Source organism: Microdochium trichocladiopsis (assembly GCF_020744255.1).
Source record: "Microdochium trichocladiopsis strain MPI-CAGE-CH-0230 chromosome Unknown B0I36scaffold_8, whole genome shotgun sequence".
Taxonomy (NCBI): Eukaryota; Fungi; Ascomycota; class Sordariomycetes; order Xylariales; family Microdochiaceae; genus Microdochium; species Microdochium trichocladiopsis.
This window is the reverse complement of record NW_025763551.1, coordinates 2,748,689-2,763,701: the sequence shown is the minus strand read 5'-3', so window position 1 is coordinate 2,763,701 and position 15,013 is coordinate 2,748,689. Positions and strand designations below refer to the sequence as shown.

The 15,013-nt window shown below is 54.7% G+C and overlaps 3 protein-coding genes across 3 annotated transcripts; 1 reads left to right on the top strand and 2 right to left on the bottom strand.

Moving 5' to 3' along the window:
* Nucleotides 1-6,404: 6,404 nt before the first annotated feature.
* On the bottom strand, nt 6,405-7,258 carry B0I36DRAFT_415107 (uncharacterized protein; the record flags this gene model as incomplete). Its single annotated transcript, XM_046162032.1, has 1 exon — nt 6,405-7,258. A coding segment is annotated over one exon (513 nt), but the record flags the coding sequence as incomplete, so codon positions are not given.
* A 246-nt stretch (nt 7,259-7,504) lies between these two features.
* Nucleotides 7,505-9,478, top strand: B0I36DRAFT_415105 (high-affinity glucose transporter ght2). The gene is made up of 4 exons (XM_046162031.1): nt 7,505-7,534; nt 7,603-8,775; nt 8,829-8,932; nt 8,993-9,478. The coding sequence occupies exons 1-4, from the start codon at nt 7,518-7,520 to the stop codon at nt 9,355-9,357; spliced, it is 1,659 nt and encodes a 552-aa protein (XP_046009768.1). The 5' UTR covers nt 7,505-7,517; the 3' UTR covers nt 9,358-9,478.
* Nucleotides 9,479-11,615: 2,137 nt separating this feature from the next.
* B0I36DRAFT_433964 (uncharacterized protein) lies at nt 11,616-13,787 on the bottom strand. The gene is made up of 3 exons (XM_046162681.1): nt 13,585-13,787; nt 12,760-13,169; nt 11,616-11,991 (listed from the first exon to the last, which is right to left on the bottom strand). Exons 1-3 carry the CDS (start codon nt 13,626-13,628, stop codon nt 11,678-11,680), a joined length of 768 nt encoding a protein of 255 aa, XP_046009767.1. The 5' UTR covers nt 13,629-13,787; the 3' UTR covers nt 11,616-11,677.
* Nucleotides 13,788-15,013: the final 1,226 nt, after the last annotated feature.

Below are 15,013 nucleotides of genomic sequence, written 5' to 3'. Positions count from 1 at the left end.
AGGCGCCAGGGTGGGCCCCTTGGCAGGCCCTGGCCCGTGGGGCGTTCCTGGCAGGCGGCGCCCAGACGGGCTAGCGCAGCCTGCTCCCCTGCGCCTTCCCTGCCCGCGCCGCCTCCTCAGTGGCTGCCACGCCGCCGGCCCCTGCCCATGGTTGCGCTCTGCAATTTCGCTGGCCGCCGCCTCCGAGAGCACCTCCCCGGCTCTCCACGAACGACCGTTGGCGCTCAGGGCCACCCTCTGGCCCATCCTCGCGCCCCGTCGAATTACCACCGTCCATCCCCTGCCCGCCTGACGCTCCGTGCGCCCTCCATCAGCTCCGCCAGGTCTAGTGGCCCCCAATCACACGGCGCGCCCATCGTCATTCCTGGTCGGCAATCAGGGACCGACCAGGGACCACGGCCAGTGCTCATTAAGCTCATCAACCGCGAGTCCGACGCATCAGGGAGCAAGAGGCTCGGTGTTTGGCCTGGTGGAAGCCTTTGACTGCGTGGTGAAACCTGCCTACACTATCTAAATGGACGATAACGGCCGGGCGTCAACCAGGCCCTGTCCTATTAGTTATTGCATGAGACAGAATCATGATATGGTGAACCTTGGAGGCGAGGGAGGCACGCCGAGATCAGGGGTCTTTTACCGCGAGTGATTTCTCGGGCTGCTTACAGGCCTGCTTGTTTTCTGTAGCATTGCCCGCTGCCGGTAATTTCAGGAGGCGATCCCTGGAGTGTGGTGATCGACAGCTAGCAACAATCAGCTGAGGACCCTCTGGCTGTAACGTTGTCTCCCGACCATCCGTTTCTGCGTCCCCCAAGTGGAAGCTCGCTATCTTGCACAAGACGGCGAGGGTCGCGTGGTCTGATGGCGTCCTCGGTAGCATGAAGAGAAAGAGTACATCGAGTGACTTGTCTTGCAACACCCAGCTTGTACACTGATGGTATCAGCCACTATCAAGATTGGCAAGACGATCACGAGGCATTGCTCGACGCCCCCCATAGCCTCTATCACAGATACACAGATCTGGCATCGCACTCCGGACTTGGCGCGTTCGTGGCGTCGGCCGAATAGCTCAGGAGAAGCCTTGTGCATTCTTGTGCTGGAGGACCCCTTTGCAAAACTACCGATTAACTATGCCCGCGCCCCTTTGCAGCGACGTGCAGGGCTTGAGGAATATGGGACGCACGCCATTTGATTCCAATCTTGGGCGCCAGGGCGGCGGCATTCAGCTTGTGGATGCAGCGTGCTAGAATTCTGCTTTCGGCGCAGCTCAGCAACGGAGTGCCATTGCTCATTTCGCCAGTGCGTCTGTCCTGTCCAATGACACCGCCAGCCAGGTCTGAACAATGTGCCTGATCGTGACGACTTCAACCTGGCAAGGTCAGCAAGACACACACATGCGATGTCAACACAGTCATTGGCTACCAGAGTCTCGGACAGAATCAATGAATGGGGTAACACTGAGCGCTTGACTCTGCCAAGCAATCGTCGGCAATGTGCATGTCTCGCAAAACCGCCTGGTCCTGCAGGGCGGAGGATTACAATCGCCCTGCGAAGCATGCGGCAACTTTAAATTGCATTGCCTCAGTAGCCGCCTTGCCCGACTCGGATTGGACCACCTGTCAGCTAGGTACCTCAATTCAAGAAAAGGGCTCCCTGAATTGATCTCCAGGGGAGAAAAATCGACGCTTGCGCTTAGCGCCCGCGCTATCGAAGAGCCGGCGCTACGCAGGGACACCTTTTGGGATGGGATGGGGCACGACTTGCTAAGTGGGCAGCAAGGAGGTCGGGGGTGCAGCGCGCGAAGACACGCGTCTCTGTCGCGCGCTGTCGGCGTTGAAACGATTCTGTAATTTATGATAGAGGCGGAGCAGCGCTTATCCAATTGCTCCAGGGCTGCCAACGGGATCAGCGAGAAAGTATCGCCAGACTTATGTAAGCGTAAGCAGACCAACGCAGCCGCACACGCACGCGCCTCACTACACTTACGTACACTAGTTTCTCGTGGCTGTGCTAAGGCCGTGGCTAAATCCCTCTGGGGCAGCTTCGCAGACTGTTTCATCGGGACACAGCGAAACACATCATCAGGAATTTGCGGATGCTGACCCGCAAGCTACTTGATTTCTGAATTGCCTGTGGCAGTATTCGAACCTCCCCACCGGGTTTCTTCCCTGGCTAGCATGAACATCAAGCAAAGGGAGAGCGGCTTCCAAGGGAATCGAAGCCGGCGATTGTGTCATTGGTTTTCATGGCAGAACTCACACTCGGCATGATCTGGCATGTACGGAACATTATCGCGGCCTCGAGACTGGAATTGCTCCTGCGGATTAACGTCCGGGCATATAGAGTGGTATTCTACCACAAGCAGGGAGGGATTCAAGAAACATGAAACGAAACAGCCCCGGCGCGCGGGGCGTGGCCCAGTTTCATCTCATCTTTTTTCTTACACTGCCGGAAATGTGAGGCAACCTCGATTGACGTCGATTCGCTACAGGTTTGAGATTCTGCACGTCAGACCAGCAGCAGAAACTCGTGCCGTGCAGCAGACCCCAGACCGACAACTTCCCGGACAAGACCAGGGCATCGCGACTAGACCCCGCATCCTGGTCTTCTTCGTTGCTACTGTCGTTACTGCTGCTGTTGCTGTTGCTGATGCTGCGGGGCCCAGCCACCCCAGGAAACGAAACAGGTCCTTGCACGTTTCAGGATGTCCAACGAACGCTGACATCCGCGCGAGATCAGGGCTTTCGAGTTTCAGAATATCTCACTCGCTTCCCTGACAGGAGCGCGTTACACTGGCTGCCATGACAGCCACGTGGTTTGACGTTCGTGCAGAATTCTCTGCTTCTTCTGGCCTGCGCATCGTTTCTTCCAAAACGGAAACCTCTTCGCAGTGGAAGTGTCACGGCAGCAGCACTCGACGCTCACCAGGATCCGATGGGTTCGTCGAGGCTGTCGATTGGCACACTATTTAAGTGGCACGATTGCTCTCGTACGACAGCGGCTTAACCACGGACGGTGTCGTGCAATTGAACGAGGCATTATATGGCCCGTGCTGATGGTTATTGAACCTTGATTTGACTACGTGCAGGGCCAGCCGTGGAGGCGGTACTGGATTTGAGCCGCGAATGCCTCGATTGCCCGCTTTTCACTCCTTTTCACAGAGCCTGGCGACGACCATTGTTTGCCTCGTGGCTCCTGGGCCGCGGATCTTTTGCGTGAGTGTATCTCGGGAGTGTTTCAATGGTTATATGCCTCTTAGCAACCATGAACTTGGTGCCGCTCTTGCAGGGGGGTAGATGTCTGGGTGTATCATACAATCGGGCGCAGTGGTCAGAGGGTGTTGTCCATATTGTCTGATGCTATTTCATTGCGCATTTTTGGCTCTGAGAATTGTGTGGCCGCGTGGTTCAGCTCTTACACGCTCAGAAGCTTCGCGGCACTGGTGTGATGTTTCCTACGAGCAGAGTCTGTTTGTTAGCAGATCATATTACAGGCCCGCAATATCTGTGTGGCATCGAGTAAGCGACGTACAATACATGCCAGCTGACGTAGATCAAGTTGATAGAGCTGGGAATTCTGTGATGCTGACGGCCAGAGCTCTCAAGTCTGAGGTGCGCCTCTCCATTGTTTCACTGCTGCAGAAACACGGCATCAGGTAATTATGATCGTGCTATGGTCATTCACCATGAGACATGAGACATGTTGAGATGACCATGGATTTAGTCTTCGTAATGAATTATATGCAGCAGCGTTTCAAACATCAGAGTCTGTTCTGCTCTCGTCGTGGCGGCGTTGGTCGTGGGTACCAGCATGCTCACAATAGGTAAGGATGCTTTTGTTTTCTTGGGAGTCTGAGCAGATCGATCATAGGGCATTTGATCCATGGCAGCACTCCTTTTGTGGAGTTTTTTCTGGTTTCTGCTCATTTTCTTGTGGACAGTGGTCTTGAAAGAACACAATTCCTTGAAAGCTGTCTGGCTTTTTTTCCTCTCCCTTGTGCAGTGGCCTATTCTTAGGCCACGTGGTATTGCATCACAGACAACCCGCGGATAATTTGGCCAAGAATGACCGCTCAAGATCGCGGCGACCTCAAGTAATACTGAAAAGCAGGAACATGCGCTGATATCATGCGGGTTTGTCCCCCTTCGTCCAACCGCAGGCTACCCATCCAGGCCGTGGGGGCTGCGTGTGCAGTACCTATTTCCACGCGACGAGGTCTCACATTGTGCGGCGGCCGGCTGTTTCTCCGGTTGCTATGTACAACGGAAAAGTCCTGAGCCACGATCGGCCATTGTGCCATGTCTCAGTGGGCTTAACAGAAATAGAGCCTCCTAAGCTCCGACGCTAGGGGGTATTGTGAAGGATGGCGCCAGCGCCGGACAGCCATTTGAGACACCTGGAGAAGATGGAGGGACAAGTGCCCATGTCCAAAGGAAAATATTAATCCCCGGAGAACGCATTGGCATTCCAGCATGTCGCTATGACAAACTTTTGTCAGCGAACAGGACTCCGCACGGTGGTGGGTGATTATTCCCTTTTGCCATTTCTCTTTCTCCGCCTTTTCTTTTTATTTAAATCATAGGCTCAACGCCTGAGCCATCACGAATCGACCGCGCAGGAAGGGACTCGATCGCAGCTGTACCATTAAGCAGCCGTGATGCCAACAGCACCACGAAACTACAGAAAATGGGTCGCTCGTGAGAAATCACGCTCGTCATTTATTGGACGTGTAATGAGCTGCCTGGGCTAGGAAATCGAACCGTCACAGCCAACGAGACAATATCGTGAAGTCAGACTACCTTCGGCCCCCGAAACAGACATAATTAGCTTTCCTGTGCATACGGATGTCGTATCATATGTATTTTAGCTTCTGAGCCAGCAGGTTTAACGATCCGTCAATTCCTGAACAAGAGTCTTGTTCAGGATTATGGTTCCTTCTTCTGGTTATATCATCACCACATCACAGAGGAATGGATTTTCCTCGGAACGTCCAGAGCTCAATGTACGCCATGCTTGTGTGCCTGGCTTCACACAAAGAAGTATGCGAGCAGCGTCCAGACTCCGTAAGTCACCCCCTATTTACAACACGAAAGAACACCACCGAAGTCCCGTTTCTCGCTCACTTGACTCCCAACAACTTTCGACTAGTGTGAATTACCCCACGCCAAACTTACCAGCAATATTCAATATTATATATACCAAGTACTCCAATCAATCACAGGTAGCATCTAGTGTCATTGGACTACACTGCCCCTATTTGGAGCTTTTGCCTCAATACGTGTGCTCATGATCGTAATAGAACGAGACCGTTGCATATGGTGTTAGACTTCGCACCGCTTGCGAACAAAGGCATTCGAAGACAGAAAGCCTCAGTCACGAGACAAAATGAGCATTTATTTCTGATGAATGCTGAAAGGGCAGGTCTCGGTTGTGTGAGTGCTATTGCATAGGCCAAGTTATCGGTAGGTACTCGAACTTCAGCGCGTCCAATGTGAGAAGTTGCAAGCATGGCGTGGCAGATTGAGCAGTTGTCAGGCGTATAAATGCAAGAGTGGATGGCAGCATCTGGATGATTGGGAGGCTGATTGCCTTAAGTCGTCCTCAAGGGAAACGACCGGCGTGCTCGCATCATACCAGTGTCACAAGGATTGAAGGACTCAGGTAGTCGAGGTCGCAAGATGGACATATAACTAGAACGAGGAACCATGCAGACTGACAACGGGAGGGCTTCGTGGACACACGCTGCAATCTCCAAAAGGCCCGTCAACCATTTTCGGATCATTGCCGAGGGACTTGATGCACAACTGCGACAAACCTACCCGTGCAACTGAGATTAATAGTACACCTCCAAAGATCTGCTGTGCAAAGGGTCTGCCAAGTGTCTGTGGCCCGCCGTAGGAGGTCTTGGCTGACGGTCGAGGTGTCGTCCGGCCCTATTCCTTCGGCCCAACTCGCGGAAGAACCACTCTTTATGGGATGCACGGATCCCCGTGACCACGAAACGCAGGCTGGCCACTGAAGATGCCTCCGGGAGGTGCTGCTTGCAATATTCCAAGCATGGTGATTTGGGAGCTGGTCAAGGCACGGAAGAGGCATCTGCACCCGGTTATTTGTCGTGGTCGGTGCAGATATTGCAGCATGGTCTTGCCAAATGGGCATAGGTAACCCACCGGAATGTCTCCAGATGTGGTGCTTATTGCTTTTCAGCCCCAGAATCTCCATCTTTTCTGGAGTCAACGGGCCGATTCTGCAAGAGGTTCCAGGAACAACACCTCCACAAGCAGGACCAGACACTTGTCTGCACTCCAGACGCCCCCAATGCACTTGCGCGAGGAAACGGCGGAGTGCAGTGAAATCCGGGCATCTGCGGGATGGAATGCGGGTGCTCCTCAAAAACAATTATGGGGAGCTCATTTGCGGGAGCTGAGACGGGGCTCGATTATGCCCACCCAATCGCAGCCGCCTGACAGAGGGACAGCAGTGCCCTCACCATGACGTCTTTTGTTGTTTGAGGAACGTTGGAAGGGCTCGCCCGCTGTTTGGTCGTGTCGTTGCAGATTGCGCGAGTCGTGAGCGGTCCAGGGGTCTGCGTTTGAAGCCTCACCGAAGGGCAGCTGAGGCTGGAGATCGGATACCCGTCTTTGACGTCGCCGCTGACGACACTGGCAGGGGCCCTGAGCAAAGGTGTGGAGCAGATGGAAAGACTGAAAGTGTGTCGACCTCTCCTCAGCCACAAGGAAGCCGCCAAGCCTCAATTCGGAGGCGCCAGCACGATTCGACGACAGCTGCATCGGTGCCGTAAGGACAAGACAGGACAGGACAGGAAGAAGGTTGGCGGCATTGGAGATGTGCTTGCCCGGAAAAGCGTGCCGCGTTGGCGTGGACAGTCCAAGCGAGCCGGTGGTGCAGCACGCGACACGGTGCACTGAGCGTCAAGACAGCGCTCTTGGCGGCAGGGTTGGCGGCTCTGGGCAGGCGCGTTCAAGCAGAGCCGGACCGCAAACATGACGGCTGCCAAGGCGTCCAGGGCCGGGGCCGGGGCTCTTCCGCATCGATCCACTGCCCGCGCTCCGGCAGTCGAGCGGTCGGTCGAGGACAATGGCGATGCCAATGGTTGGGGATGGCCGTTCTTCCACACGGGGATCATCAGTCCTGCGTGGGTGGCTTGGTGTTCCTGCAATGGAGGCCCATCTGGGGCAGGCACGACCCCAGTGCCCTCCAGCGGAAGGCCCGACTGCCTCCAGACGCACTCCACGCCCGGGCATCCTCATAAAGGGCCCACGGACAAAATGGAAACACTCTGGAACACTGAGCCGTCTTGTCTTCTCCACACTCCGTCCATAACCCCCACAAACATTCTTGAACTCGGGGCAGGGTCCGCTCTTAAACATATATATATATAACTGTCCACCCCGTTCTCCCGGTTGAGACCAAGCTCGGTCTCGTCCCAGCCCTCGCCCTCTCCACGTTCTACTCACTTCATACGATATTGTCGACACAGTAGTCGGCACTCCTTCGTCACCATGGGGCTCGGCAAGATGTAAGCTTCCCGTTGTGCTGTGAACCCCCAGGACTTACTCGTGAACACAACTGACACCCTTCCCACAGATCCATCCGCGTCAACGGCGCCGACTGCGGCGCCGAGGCGATCCTCCTCGGAGCCATGACCTCCATCGGCGGCTTCCTTTTCGGTTACGACACGGGTCAGATCTCTGGCATGCTGCTCTTCACCGACTTCGTCAACCGCTTTGCCCAGCAACAACCCGACGGCTCAATGAGCTGGGACCCTATTATCAAGTCCCTCCTCGTCTCACTGATGAGCATTGGTACCCTCATTGGTGCGCTCTCTGGCGCTTACACCGCGGACTGGTGGGGACGCCGCAAGAGCCTGACCTTTGGTGTCATCATCTTCATCATCGGCAACACCATCCAAATCACCGCCATGAACTCGTGGATCCATATGATGATGGGCCGCTTCGTTGCCGGTCTAGGTGTTGGCAACCTCTCGGTCGGTGTGCCAATGTTCCAGTCTGAGTGTTCCCCTCGCGAGATCCGCGGTGCTGTTGTCGCCTCCTACCAGCTCATGATCACCATCGGCATCCTGATCGCCAACATCATCAACTACGGTGTTCGTGAAATCCAAGATGACAGTGCTTCTTGGCGCATCGTCATCGGTCTTGGTATCGCCTTCTCTCTGCCTCTGGGCTTGGGTATCCTTTTCGTACCGGAATCTCCCCGCTTCCTGGCTGGCCGCGGCGACTGGGACGGCGCTCGATCCTCCATGGCCCGCCTTCGTGGCCTGAAGAATGATCCACACCATGCCCTCGTCGAGAACGACTTTCAGGAGATGTACGCCATCGTCGAGAAGGAATCCCGTGCCGGCGTCGGGTCTTGGCTCGAGTGCTTCACGGGCAGACCGTCAAACATTCCCAAGCTGCGCTACCGCACGCTGCTCGGCTTTGCCATCCACTTCCTCCAGCAGTGGACTGGTGTCAACTATTTCTTCTACTATGGCGCCACCATTTTCGAGTCTGCTGGTATCGAAGACCCCATTCTCACCCAGCTGATTCTCGGTGCCGTCAACGTGGCCATGACCTTCCCCGGCCTGTACATTGTTGAAAAGTTTGGTCGCCGCTGGCCTCTGTTCCTGGGAGCCCTGTGGCAGACTGCCTGGCTGGCAGTGTTTGCTGCAGTCGGTACCGCTGTTCCACCTGACACGAGCGCCACCACCGGTATTGTTATGATTGTCTCTGCCTGCATGTTCATCGCGTCTTTTGCCATGTGAGTTCCTGTTCTTCTTCTGACAACTAAAGTAAAATGCTGACAACCTCTAGGACCTGGGGACCTTTCGCCTGGGTCGTGATTGGTGAAACATTCCCTCTTCGCACGCGTGCGAAGCAGGCGTCACTCGCCACGGCTGGAAACTGGCTCGGAAATTGTAAGTGTAACCCGTCTGCCTCGACATCGTGATCCGTTGAATGCTAACCCGCCCACACAGTCATGCTCAGCTTCCTCACTCCTCTGGCCGACAGTGGCATCAGCTACGCGTACGGCTTCGTGTTTGTTGGTACAAATCTCACTGCAGCTCTGCTCGTATGGTTCTTTCTATACGAGTCTGTCGGCCTCAGTCTCGAGCACGTCGACATGATGTACAGCGACCCCAAGATCGGCCCGATGAGCTCGAGCAAGTGGGTTCCTGAAGGCTGGACCTCGCGCAAAGAGAAACGCCGCGATTCGTTCAACAATGGCTCCCCCAATGGCCGTGCCAGCGACTCGACAGCATTTGACGCTGAGGCGAATTCGCAGGCCGTGGAGAAGAATCAGCAAGAGAGCCCCTCGGCGCTGTTCCGCGAGAATGCCTAGGCGAATGCAATGTATGCGATGAAACACGATCGATTTACCATGGGTATATACTTCTAGGAGCAGTGCTCTTCTTGTATACTAGCTTTGCATCAGCGAAATGCTATTCTTGGATACCACATTTTTCTTGCGCTTTGTCTCATCAACCTCTGACTGTAGTGATAAGAAAGAATAGGACGTTAAAAATGTGTCTTGACCACCAATTCTCTCGAGTTACATCTATCCTATTTCTCATTCCTTGTTGATGAGCGATCATCAAATAAATGCCCATGAGCTAGGTCAAACTTGTCTGCGTCCCGCTTACTGCGTCTCGGGTTTGCCCGTTCGCTCTCGGAATTCCATCTCGCTTCGAGTTGGCTGTTTCCTTCATGTGCACGTCAATGACCAAAACACCACAGCCAAGGAGGTGAATGCCATTGCCTGCTGCGCTTTAGAGAGAAGAGCTGTCAGGACCTCGCGCTGGTTGGCTCATTGTTCCTCTCGGTCTCTTCAGCTACTGATTCTTCACTTCTGGAATGCACCCACTTGGTCTTGAACAAAGCCGGGGCAAAGTGCTTTTCACACAATATGTTTTGCTGTGCGGCTCGACGTGGCTCACTAGTTCATAGCATGCTTTTTGCGTCTTTCCAGCATCTTAATGGACTGGTGGTCTTCACCAGCAAGGCTCCGCCGCCAGTCTTCCAAGTCTGAAACATTGATCAATGCGAATTTTGGAATAGTGACCATCACAGCCTTGGGCGGTTGATCATTGAGTGCAAGTTGGCTGGCGAGCATGGGACATGGCGTTTTACAACTAAATCCACGTGGGAGGAACAAGCCAGACTGGGCCAAGTGCCGCTTTAGACCCTTGCGCAGGCATCGAAATCAGAAAGGTAAGCACACAAAATCGATGTCGTTGGCAGGACCTGCTAGGGTAGGATCCCAAACCGCTCTGATCGGAGCGCACTGGCCTAGTCGTCTGTTGATATACCGGTTCGTAGTCCATAGGGGCCACAGCTCCATGTGACGGCGGCCCGTCGGAGGTCGGGGGTGACGTCAAACGTAGCGCCGTGCGGGTTCCGCGACGTCCATGGGCAGAAGCGTACGCTGCGGAAAAGCGCGGAGCGCGTGACGAAAACCAATACACCAAATCAGTTCTTGGCCGACCTCATCAGTTTTCTAGTTTCGGCATACATAGTCCACGTGGGAAGGGCTGAGGAGACTTGGTCGACCGAGAGCCGCAGTTGCTAATGATTGCCACATATGGTGAGCCTGGAGCATTGCTGGACATGTTGGGTTCTGGTCAGGTGCGATTTGCTCCTGGATCGTTCTGTGCGGCAGCGCTAGCGGCAGACCCGGAGTGGATGCTCCTGAATCGGCGGCCGTGGGGTTTCGTGGCGTTGAGAGAATGAGTTTTCATGAAGGCTTGGCTATGTCACAGCACAGCCTTTGCGTGGAGGTCGACGACGACGACCCTGGCAAGCGAGGTGATGTTCGAAGGCCAGGGTTGTCAGAGATCGATCAGCCAGTCCCTTGGTGGGTGGTGTGGAGAGCGCTGAGCCTTTGAGGCCCCATGTATGAACTCATAGATTGAGTGCCTGCATGTCAGCCTCGCTTGCTGGCCAGATGGAGCCAATGAGATGCTAATGCAGTGGATGAAATCAGGACACTTGCATACACACATGCACTATTGAGCAGGGAAACGACTACTTGTCGCTGTGTCATGGTTGTGACCATGGTCCCAGGGAATTGATCCATGGTGTCGGAACGTGCGCTGGCAGAAGATCCTGGAAGACCAGGCCAGCCCATATCACAGCGAAGAGGAAAATAGTTTTCGTCGTGGTTGGGTCAAAGAATGGAAATAACTCGCGGGGATTTTGTGACCAGGTCGGATCTGTCGGGTCATTAGAAGGCGTCAACACCACCACCATGGCCATCCGTGTCAGCGGACCACGTGCGACGGTTTGCCTAGTGCAGGCGACCACGCAAGCAGGGCTAGCGCAGTAGTAGCTGCCGGACAGCTTTCGCCGCCCTCTGGGCATCTGGGAAATACCTCTGATCTTGGGAATGCCGCCGAGTCTTCCTGTCTGCACAGCAGTCAACCAGCCAAGCCCGGCAATACCGGCTGGTTCAGGATTGTGGACATCTTGGCTGGCCGACAGCGATGCAGAGACTCAAAGCCTGCTTGGCAGGGTGGCGGGCTCGCGGCCAGATGGAAACCACTTGGGTGGTATCGGCAAAAACCATGGGCCTGACTGCCGAGCAATGCAGGACCGAAGAGTCATTACTCCTCCAGAACAGTCGAGCAGCTCGGACGACAGTTTTGGCTTTGGTAGATTGAGCATCACGACTCGCCAGCTCTTGGCGTGTACAGTGGTGATGATGATTTAGTCAGTAGTTGTGGTGGGATACGAAGTTGCTGGCTCGCGGACAAGAAAGTCAAAATACCATTCCTGCAGGTGACGGTGTGGGCACTGTCGCGGGAAGTTTCAAAGCGATCGCAGATCGGCCGGGATCTGTCTCTTTCCACTTTGGCTGCCGCATCTGCACGCGCTCCTGCAGCCCGGGGGACAGCAGTTTCGGGGCGAGGGTCGCTTGCGTCAGCCAACCCGTGCAAGAGGGACGAGATGAAGCGCGGTGGAAGCGTCGTCAGCAGATCTGGTGGGCCACGATGATGAGATGCGGCAGATGGAGATGGATGGTGCGGCTCAAACCGCCTGGGCTGGCCCTTGGGGACCTGCCTGTCAGTCGGCAGGAGCGGCAGCGGGAGACGGGCGCATGGGGGATCGAGGCCGACGTTGTGTCATCCACGCAGCCGTGCTTTCCGTGCTGGGGCGCCGCAAGCCAGGCCAGTTTGGAGGCACTGGTTGGGCCTGGCGTGGCCCAGCTGGAGCGGGCCTGCAGCAGGGCTGGCGGGGCATGACGTCCATGGGCCACCGCCAGGGTCTGGTCACAGGCTGGGTTTTGGCAGGGACCCGCCTGTGCATCACCACACTGGCAGCCCCCCGTTCCGGCAGTCGTCATGGAGTCGCGAGTCACAGACCGCTCGACGTAACAACTCGCGGCCACCGGAGCTCCATGGCACTCAGGTGATACAAGAAGGCGCCGCCCTCCATTGCGTTGCAGGCTCCGGTCCTGCCAGACGTTTTGGATGCAGAAGACATCTCTTCGCCCCAAGCTCGTATCTGCTTGGCCGCCATCGGACTGTTTCTGTGCCTGTGTATTGTGTGTATCAAGACATTCCCATTCCAGGACCACACCCCCCCGAAAAAAAAACAACGAGCTCAGCAACGACCGGGAGAACATTCCTACAACTGGAACATCTGTACCTGCACCATTTTTTCGTCTACCACTTTTGACCAACCATAGCACCGAGTAAAAGTGTGTCCCACAAACCAGCGACACATCCTCGCTCGGCGCACTTACACGGAACCAACCGCATCTTACACAATACCAGCGACGGCATCTTCAAGCACGACCGGAAACCCAGGCCTCTTTGTTCGCCGATAAAGATCCAAGTCAGGCCATTCTCAAGCCACAAAACAACAGACCAATTGGACCTCTGGACACTCCAAAAGAAATGGATGACGGCTTCGGCAAAACCCTCGTCGTCGGCCTCGTCGTTGGCATCATCTGCGTCGTCGTCATCGGCGGTCTGATCCTCTGGTTCGCGCTGGGTTGGCACCGGCTGATCGGCGTCAAGCCCCGCGACACCTCGGCCGAGCAGTGGGACGTCGAATCCGCCAGCAAGGCCCCCTTGTGGAGGAAGAGCTTCAGCAGCAGGAGCAGCTTCTTCAGCAGCAGAACAAACACCAACAGTGCTCCCGGTGGGACGGCTGTCAACGAAAAGCAACACAAGTGGCCGAGCCCCACGGGGTCACGGACGAGCAGTGGGGATACCGTCGTGGCGCCTTCGCCGACCAGGCCGGCTGATTCCGATCCTAAGATGGCAAAGGCTGTACTGCGGTGATGGCGGCAGGCCCTACCGCGCTTCAAACCCTGACGTAATTCTTATTCGGGGGGACCTCTAAACTTTTTCGTGTTTTCCTTCAACTGCGGGTTTCACTTAGGCGTTTCGGGAGCAAGATATCCATATTCACCACCAACTTACACGCATCACGACCCCAACGTCACGACCATACCACGCCGCCACCACGGCTGGAACTCTTTCCCTTGCACTATCGCCTAGACACTCTACGCACATATCCTTACGCGACATACGGCCAGATGATATCTCTCGACACTCCTTACAAAATACCCGGGTTGGAGTTTGGGCGGGCTTTCATCGCTTGCATGCATTTACTGGCATCACTTCCGCAGCGTTGCTTTCGGTCTGCATGGTCCCTGGTTCTCTAGTCATTCTCCTTGGGATGGTATCCTGTTCATAGAAGCGGATGCATGAATACGTACATATAGTTTCAGAAGTATACAATTAACAAGAGAGACTACCAAGCACACCATGATCACCTATGCATAATGGCTAAACCCCGTTCCCATCCCCTAAACAGTGACCTTCTTGGCGCGCAATTCAGACTCAAATATTGTACGCCCAGTCTAAGCTGGAATCTGAATCGAACCCGGCCTGTAGCCCATGTTCATGAAAGAGCACCAAGAAACCGGAGAAGGAAAGCAGATCCACCTCACTCTCGGACGCGGACGCGGCCGCTTCTTGCAGATACTGCGCAACCATCATGATTCCACACTGGCCTTACAGTCTTTTTACAGCGATGTGACCTGGTCGTGGACAAGTTGCATCTGTACTTTTAAGGTTTTTTTTTTTGTTAATTTTTTTTTTTAGTATGAATAATAATATGAAATTTCCCCAAGAGTCACGGAAGGAAGTTGGCCAAAACGTGCGTCTGATGCCCATGACCTGCGAGAAAACAAATTTCCCATTCACGCACAAAAAAGCCTGAAACCAAATCGTTATTTTTTTTTTCTTTTTTTAAAAAAAAACAAAAAAACAAAGAAGGAAAAAGCTGCTTGCTTGAAACCTGGGCGTCCTGGCCATGGGAGTTATGAGCATGAACCCAAGCACGGCGAGAAACGAGGCGGTAAGAGTTGAAGGCGTGGGAGTAGACAAGAGCACACCTTGCCGACCTCTTCGAGTTTACCGTTGGTAAGAAATTCATCTTGAAGGTCTTGTGGCTCTCCGCAAGGAAAAACACCTAGACGGGTTACATTCATCGGAAGACGGACACTGGTAGGAGAAGCATGCTATTCCTTGAAGAACATACTAAGAGCTCAGTGTCAGAGCTCGCTGATACTACTTGGAGCACGCGGCACGGCCCACGCGGGCTCTTCAGCAACAATCTTGCACGTCCTGAAGTACATACTTCCGGCTGTAAGTGGCTGTGCCAACTGGCTGTAAGTCCGAAATGTGCGAGGAGGAACTACGCTACACTAAGCAGGTGTGTGCGCCGAGTGTGGGGGAGAGCTTTGCATGATCTACGCCGCGCCGATAAGCATTACTGCGCCGACACTGCTAGCATATGATCACGCAACCAAGTAAGATGGGCTCGGAAGTGAGGATCACCGCGCGAATGAGAAGACTCCTTCCTGTTTTATACAATCAAGAAGTTAAAGCTCGCTTGGCGTTCTGGGGCGACTTGACTGCGCAGAAATGCTTGAGCAAGCTGTTTGGCTTGTGGGAGATTTGTCGTTCAAGGATGTCGGAGGG

What these genes read in the sequence shown, in the direction of transcription:
- B0I36DRAFT_415105 (XM_046162031.1), top strand. An exon ending in TTCATCGCGTCTTTTGCCAT is followed by an intron (nt 8,776 to 8,828) that starts GTGAGTTCCTGT and finishes GACAACCTCTAG; the next exon opens with GACCTGGGGACCTTTCGCCT. An exon ending in TGGAAACTGGCTCGGAAATT is followed by an intron (nt 8,933 to 8,992) that starts GTAAGTGTAACC and finishes CCGCCCACACAG; the next exon opens with TCATGCTCAGCTTCCTCACT.
- B0I36DRAFT_433964 (XM_046162681.1), bottom strand. Translation starts at nt 13,628, where the DNA reads ATGCAAGCGATGAAAGCCCGCCCAAACTCCAACCCGGGTATTTT. An exon ending in AACTCCAACCCGGGTATTTT is followed by an intron (nt 13,170 to 13,584) that starts GTAAGGAGTGTC and finishes TTTCGTTGACAG; the next exon opens with CCGTCCCACCGGGAGCACTG. An exon ending in TAAGATGCGGTTGGTTCCGT is followed by an intron (nt 11,992 to 12,759) that starts GTAAGTGCGCCG and finishes GTGGCCCACCAG; the next exon opens with ATCTGCTGACGACGCTTCCA.